Raw genomic sequence first — 7,984 nt, 5'->3', positions numbered from 1 at the left:
AGCTAGCCATCTCTTTCTCCAATCAACACAAGGCAACACATTGAGTTAGCAACTTGAACTCTATAAACTTCTTGAAATATAATTTTCTAAAAGGAAAATATATACGTTTCCACATGCTTTCACACACGCTATGCCAGCAATGGCCATATATACATATTCAAATTCACTACATGCGTTTGGTTTCCCATTGCCCTGGGGAAATCCATGCATGGCATGTCAGAGAGTTGAATTGACTTTAGACATATATATCAGCTAGCTAGCCTGATGTCCTACTTCTCTGACTGAATTTAAGTGTATATCGAATGCAGTCAACTCTACGTACGTATGTATCGACATCTCAACGAGCGCAGGCCATACGAATGTTGCTATATACTCCCTCCGTATAAAGTTAATACAAAGTCGGGTCACTTATTTTGGACGGATGGAGTACTATAGTTTTCTCGAGTAAGTTTGTCAAACCTAGCGACGGAGAGTGTGACAGAAAATAAACGCTGAGACGTTTTCTTTTCTTTTTTGAGATGAATGCTGAGACGTTGAACAAGCTTGAATCTCATATACGAAGTGGACAACGTCTTGGTTAGTTTGTCAAATGGGTGAACTGTTCACATATATGCCTGTCACACTGTGAAGGGAAGAGACCCAGACAAATCAATTAAGTCTGAGCTTGATGGGTTGACGCATATATGTGTGAAAGAACTTCAGTACTACTTGGGTGTCTCTCGTGGATGTGGACAGGCCAACTTTTTCTCGAATTTGGGCTCGTTCCTCTTGATTCTTCCCGGCCTCTGTTCTCTAGGTAGCTACCTAAGTTAAGTGAGCATGGATGTTTGACTGGACTAGGTCAGCAAAGTCAGCCTCTTCTCTCTCTTTCTCCCTTGCTCTCTCTTGGATCCACACATTCCATACATCGGCCCTATATAGTACGCTTGTACTTTAAAAATAGTACTTGAGCTTCGAGTTCATCATTGTTTGGCCAAACCAAAACTCTCTCTCTCTCCATATATATATTGGAACTTGATTCTGGAGAAGCATCATCAGCTGTGTTTATACTAGAAGCTTGGGTTTGGGATCGATCGGACCGAGTTGAAGGCCGGATAGCTTAGCTGCAGGGAGAGGACGATAAAAGCATGAGAGGATTTGAGAGGAGAGGTGTCCGGCAGTACATCCGATCGGACGAGCCGCGGATGCGTTGGACGGAGGAGCTTCACCGGCAGTTCATCGAGGCCGTGGACTGCCTCGGCGGCCAGGACGGTTAGTTCTTGCTTCTCGCTTCTCATACGTTTTTTTTTTGACGATGCATCTCAGAGGTATTATGATCAAAGAAAGTCCCACGTGATATGCATGCATGATGAAAATGATAATATTGTCTTCTTACCGTTCCATCAAATTGATGCTCACTCACAACCGCGTGCTTGATTTCTCTGTATCTCTCTAATCTCTAATTTAATATTGGCTCACTTTGGCAAGAAGTGACAGCGGACCTGCCGTTTTGCAAAAATAAACAGCACTCATCATGATTTTGATCAATCTTTTCTGCCATTCATCTGTGCTCTCGAGTCTCGTCACAACATTTTTGAGGGAAACAACAGGACTCTGCTGCGTATTTTTATTGATTTTTTCTTAAAAAAAGAACAAAGAATAATGTCCAGAAAAAATAAAAAGAGCTATACAGCAAAAATAAATAAATAACAAGAGTACCAATTTTTAGTTCATTTCTTCAAGGCCGGTCGATGTGTGCTGACATCAATTATCTTCACATATCTTGTGTGCGCAGAGGCAACACCAAAGCGAATTCTTCAGCTGATGGGCACAAAGAGAGTCAGTATATCTCACATCAAAAGCCATCTCCAGATGTACAGATCAAGCTCCAGCAGCAGCGGCAGCGGCAACAACCCACCCCATGCATCAGTGAATCATCGTCAAGATCATTTCATCGATGGGAACATCACGGCAACGTCGGCCTCAGACAGGATCGACATTCCCTCTTATGCTGTGTTTCGTCGCGGCCACCACTCGATGTCACCGCCGTACCAAATGTGAGTACTACCAATAATTGGATCATCAATTCCGCTCTTAATTAATTTTTATACGTTTTTATGATTGAGTTTATTAAAGATGCTAGCTATCTCATTGTGCAGACCGTCCATCGAGGAGGTTTTCAGGAGCTGGGAGCAGAGTAGAGGGCGGCTGCAATGGAACTCCTCCGGCATGCTAAATACACCAGAGAAGGTAGGTATCAAGTGTTTTCGTTAGTTAATTTGATTGTGTACATCGAGTAATGCTACTCACACAGACTGGTTGTTAAGGATTCAAGGATTGTAATTAGGTGGTAGTTTTTGATAGGAGATTAGGAGGGAGGCAGGGCCCACCCCCATGAAAATAGGGGCGGGCGGGGGGGGGGGGGGGGGGGGGGGGGGGGTAATTAGTGTTCAGATGCCTTATTCTTCGGCGCGTCTAGGATTATTGTTGTACATCTTTCCTGATGTCTTACAAGCTCTTGACGTCGTGTTGATGCAGAGATCAGGTGTAATTGATATATTTTCTATATTAATATATCATATTTATCAATAAAAAAGCTAGAGACAAACATGAATTGACTTATACTTATACATAAACTAACCATTAAAAGTTAACATACCAACAAATCTAGAGGAAGCAAATATTACTCAAATTAATTGTCTTCCTTACTTACCATCCACTATACATGCATGTGCTATATATGTTTTCAAACAAAGATGAAGCTTCTAGCTAGAATGTGCTACATCAAATATAGCAATGAAGAAAGACATTGGTAGTGATTGTCATATGTTAATCTTCTTGACATGGCTAATTAACCATGTACGTTGTTGTAGGCGACTGACTGGTCATGCCATGCTAATGGCAAGACGTGTCAGAAGAAGCAGCGGGCAGCGGCGGGGTGTGACCTGACGCTATCGATCGGCCGGTGGGAGGAGGAGGCCGCGAGTAGTGACACTGACATCTCGAGCATGACCACCGAGGAGGCCATCGTGCTGGCAAGGGGTCAAGGAGTGAGTGGCCACCGCCGCCCTAAGGCTTCCGCTGATCTGAACCTTGACCTGAACCTCGATCTTGCCATCTCATCTTCTTGGCTCTGATGTGTTATCCATAACCTCTTGTGTAAATATATAGAGTTGCATTTTTGTAGAGGTACATAATATGTATATTTCTATTGATGTATGGTAGATCAATAGAAATGTGGGTTGCTTTATCGCAGTTGACTAATCCTTTGGTCTAGTTGATGAACTGCAACACCTTTGCCCTTTGCCACCCTGCTGAGCATACCGGAATCGCTAATCTTCTTAACTGCAAGATTAGTTCCTTTCTGACCAAGTATTATTTAGCATGAAGTTGAATTTCATCCTATGGAGCTTAAAGTTGGATCTAGAGGTGCTACTTGGCGGGATAGACACAATTCAAGGGGGGGGGGGGGGGGGGGGGGTTATCCTTATCATTTCTTCTTTTTCTACCGATGTTTATACTATGGGATTTTATCGCCTTTCTGCGACTAATCATGGTAGTTTCGACAAAGATCGCAATGCTTTTTTTACTGTAATACAATAGACAACAAGAAGAAATACCGATTGGTTAAATGAAAAATCATTGGCAGACCCAAAACCTATAGGGGCGGGCATCATTAAAACCTCCTTAATGAACAAATGTATAATCATGAAGTGGTGGTGGTGCATTCATCATAATTCGCCTCAAGTGTTATGGCTTAAACTCGTAATGGCTTAGACTTCAAATGGCCAAGTATTTTCCTGACGTGGTCCACGTGGATCCCTTGAATGGCAATCCTACAGGAGGGTCCAGAATCCAAATTCTGGAAATCTTTGGTTAAAGTTCATGATGAATGTCGTTCGCTGGTCAAATTTGAGGCTAGTTTGGTGACCATGGTTGGCTTTTGGTTAGACCGGAGGCAGGAGGGTGACCCCCCTTAGGATCTCATTCCCGGTTATGTTTTCCTATTATTCTAACCCAAAGATCTCCATTTCAAAGGTAGCTGCTAATAACTGGGATTTTGGTTTCCCCCGATCCTTGTCTCCCGTAGAGGTGGTGAACTGGGAAGAGCTCACTGCCCTGTTCCCAAACCTATGAGAGGCTTCTGATCAGCTCCTTTGTCCTCGCTCGTCCTCTGGCAAGTGCTTTGTTAAGTCCCTTTACTCCAATCATTGCGTAGGGTGACGCTCCAATCGATTCAATGGCGTCTGGGATGCAAAGATCCCGCTTAAGATCAAAATATTCCCTTGTCAGGAAATCGCGCGTCGTCTCCCAGCTAGTGATAAAAATTTAAAATACAATGGCAATGCTATGGCGACATGTTCTCTTTCTGGAGAGAATGAAAACACGGTGCACATCCTATTTAGATCATTAGATGTGCTGTAGATAAACTCGCTTGGAGTTGCATATGATTGTGGCTGAATGCTGACTGGAATCCAAGCAGCTTTCCTGATTTGTTCCCGCTGTTCGCTAATCAATCGAGGCAATTTATCCGTGTTTTTTTTTGGTTTTCCCTTTCCGTGCTTTGTTGGTATTTATGGACGACTTGTGACGAGTTTACTGTTGAACTTATTTTCCCTATCTGATTGCTTGTTCAAATTGACCGCTCTCTTGTAGCAGTGGAGTCCGCTCGTTAAAGCTATGGATGTCGACCCCAACTTCCTGGTGATCTCCAGGATTCGCTAAACTACTATCTCCCTCTCCTAGGTTCATCACCCCTGTCTAGCTAGTTTCATTGCGCGACTATTCACCGACCGCGAGGATTTCCTACAGATTTTGGCTACAAACTCATAGAAAAAGATGTGGCTGTGAGCTAGGCTACAAGAAAGCCCCAAGCAAAAAAAAATCCGCAAAAAAAAAAGAAGCTAGGCTAGGCACCGCCTCTATGACTTTGCACCAAACAAGGAAAAGTTACATGTGGATCTGGTCAAGTTACTTGTCAATTAACTTGCCTCCTCCTCCCTCCCTTCCAGAGCTTTCACCCGGAAGTGAGCTAAATGGTTTAGATCACATGTTTAATGTATCAGACTGGTTTTGTGTGTGTCATCACAATTTTGAGTTTTATGCGCCATTAGACTAGTTGCGCCAGGGCGTAGTAATTCGGTGCATCAACTAGTTCACCAAGGATTTAGTTGGATGCGCCAAAGTAGACCACGTGAGTTCCAGCCTTTTGGCTCGTCATCAACAGCTTCTTCTTGGGCACGCCATGCTATCATCGACGGTCATCACACTGCCATGTGTCCCGTCCACCTAGATCCAATCTCCGAGGCAAAGTTTGGACTCTACTAAGAGCTAACCATGTATAGTCAATATTATTTTGGGAGTGGGAGGGGGCTATATTTTTTGAAACAGTTGTCCAAAGATCTCACTCTACTAAATAAGTAGAAGAGATTTATTCGGTAACTATAGGAAACCCACACAATAGATACTCGTCCACAAACAGATAGGACACCCTCGATCAGCCCACTTATCTACCAACACAGACTTAACAAACTCGATCAAGGACGGAGCCAACTTTTGATCTTGACAAGCATCAGTTGCCTGATTTAGTATTGTAAACTTTATCAGGGAGCGGATATAACAAACTTATCAGCAAACAAGAGTTCTAATGCCCCTGCCCGCCACTCATCTCCGTCTTTGAATGCAGTTGCAAAACCATCATTAAGGCCATTGAGCAACATGAATATGGCTAATTCGACTTTATCCTGGATAACCAAATTGGAGACACCCATAGTTGCAACAACATGGCGGTGTCCTGCAAAAAAAATAAAAAAAATAAAACATGGTGGTGTCCATTCACACAAGCAAATATGGTGCCAGGTTTTTTTTTCAACGAACTTTCCATACCATATCGTAGAAAAATTGCGCCTCCAAAACAAGAATTTCTAGTGATCATTCGTTCATTTCACATTCCACACCACAGAACAAAATCCGAAGACAGAAGAAAAACTTGTCAATGCCGATATGATCAACGTGTGCGGGTGCAAACAGAAAGAAAAAAAAAACTTGCAGCAGTAACTTCGGGTGTAAGTCTGGTTGACTTTGCCGATTCATGCATCAAGTGTTCGGAGTTCAGACCGGCCTTTGACATTTTGGACAGGTTTGAAAAAATAACAACCAGAAGAGGCAATAATTCATGGGGAGCTTTGGATGGTTGCTCTGTGAGTTAACTTCTTATTTTGCGGGATGCTCTGTGAGTTAACTGTCGCTGTATGCCGTTGAAAAACACGACTGCTGGTAACTAATTGCCGTGCACAATAGTCCGTGATATATACGTCCATACTATTCAGACAAACTAATCAAGTGAACAATTCTATTACTCCCTCCGTTCGTTTTTATAAGACGTCTTGAACAGCTAGTTTTGAACTGTTTTAGGCACGGTCTGAATTGTCTAAAACGTCTATAAAAATGAACAGAGGGAGTACTAATGGTCACTTGCATGCAGTTGGTAATTACTGCAGATTATATCGATAATTACTGCAGATTATATCGATAATTACTGCAGATTATACTACCAAACTTTTTCAATTTTAAAGTTTTGCTCTATAGATAGGTACGAGCATACGCATCCACATGGACACGTGATTGGATTAATTAGTCGAATATGTGTTGTGTGCGCACTGCGTCGCTGTAGAAGCTTTGGAGTTTTAGGGCATCTCTAGCCGTTTGCCCCTCAGGAGGCACCTTTTTTCGCCTCCTGGGGGCTGCCGGCGAGAACTTAGGCCTCGGAGGCCAAACCACTTTCACTCGTTGCCTCCCCACGAGCAACGTTGGACTTCCATAATCGGAGCGTCATTTCGTCGAGCACCTTGACCGCGGCGGCGTCGACGACCTCCAGCTAGCGGAGGAGCGCGAGCGTCGACGGAGGCCTGGCGGAAGACCACACGGACATGAGCACGAGCAGCGCTGGGCTCCCACGAAGGCAGCAGCATTTCATCGAGCATCTTGACCGCGGCCGCGCCCGCTGCTCGCCGCCTCGACGCGCCCCGTCAGCGGGCTGCACGGGGACGGGGCGGGCGCCCAGGACGCGGTGGCCGGCGGGCGTAGTAGACGCGTCCCGCCCGCGCCGCGCCGTCCAGGCCACAGCTGCGCCCTACCTCATCATGGCGTCCTCCACTGTCTCCTGCTCCTTCCCGACGACGGCGTCGTCGAGGCACCGCGCGAGGACGACGGCGTGAGCAACAAGGAGGAGGAGGAGGTTGCTGGTCGCTTGCCTTGTAGACGGGGCCGAAGCCGCCGCGACCGAGTAGGTTGCTGTCGGAGAAGCCGGCGGTGGCGGCCTCCAGCACCGGCAGATCGATGAAGAGCGTCCACTGGTCGTCCTCCTCCTTGTTGCTCTCCCGACGACGAGGGCGAGGACGATCGAGCCCACAGCCGCGCCCGTCCGCCCAGGCAGCGCCGCGCCCGCCCGCCCGCCCGCCCACACGCCATGGCCACACGCAGCGAGCTCCGGCCCGGCCACGCCACAGCCACACGCCGGCGGACGAGCTGCCGCGGCTCCGGCATGCCACGGGGGCGGAGTCGGGCGCCCGCCCATGCCGCGGCGCCACGCAGTCCAAGCAAAGCCTTTCACCCGAAGCAAGCAACACAGCCGCGAGAGCGTGAGCCAGAGCACGGCGGGGGAGGCGACCTGGCGGAGGGGGCAAGCGCGAGCCAGAGCGAGGCGGGGGAGGCGACCTGGCGGAGCAGAGGAGGGCGCGAGCGCGAGCCGGCGGGGGAGGCTGCGGGGGCGGAGGCGAGCGCGCGGGCGGGCGGAGCAGGCGGGGCGGCGAGCTCGGCGGGGCGGGACGGAGAAGGCGGGGCTGGGCGAGGGAAAGATTCTCACATGCACGGGTGGGCCTAGCAGGAAAAAAAGGAGAGAGAGTGAAGAGAGAGGCCGACATGTGGGGGTTTTGCATGCAAAAAAGAGCGCCGGCGCCCCCAAGTGCCTCCCGGCTTTTTTGGTTTGGATCGGGACCGCCGGACG

The 7,984-nt window shown here is 47.3% G+C and overlaps 1 protein-coding gene across 1 annotated transcript; it reads left to right on the top strand.

The window, feature by feature from the left end:
• Nucleotides 1–927: 927 nt before the first annotated feature.
• Nucleotides 928–3,193, top strand: LOC123154521 (myb family transcription factor MPH1). The gene is made up of 4 exons (XM_044573227.1): nt 928–1,251; nt 1,775–2,036; nt 2,139–2,229; nt 2,853–3,193. The coding sequence occupies exons 1-4, from the start codon at nt 1,128–1,130 to the stop codon at nt 3,114–3,116; spliced, it is 741 nt and encodes a 246-aa protein (XP_044429162.1). The 5' UTR covers nt 928–1,127; the 3' UTR covers nt 3,117–3,193.
• The last annotated feature ends 4,791 nt before the right edge of the window (nt 3,194–7,984 follow it).

Source organism: Triticum aestivum, chromosome 7A, assembly GCF_018294505.1.
Source record: "Triticum aestivum cultivar Chinese Spring chromosome 7A, IWGSC CS RefSeq v2.1, whole genome shotgun sequence".
Classification (NCBI taxonomy): Eukaryota; Viridiplantae; Streptophyta; class Magnoliopsida; order Poales; family Poaceae; genus Triticum; species Triticum aestivum.
This window is presented reverse-complemented; position numbering and strand designations above follow the sequence as displayed.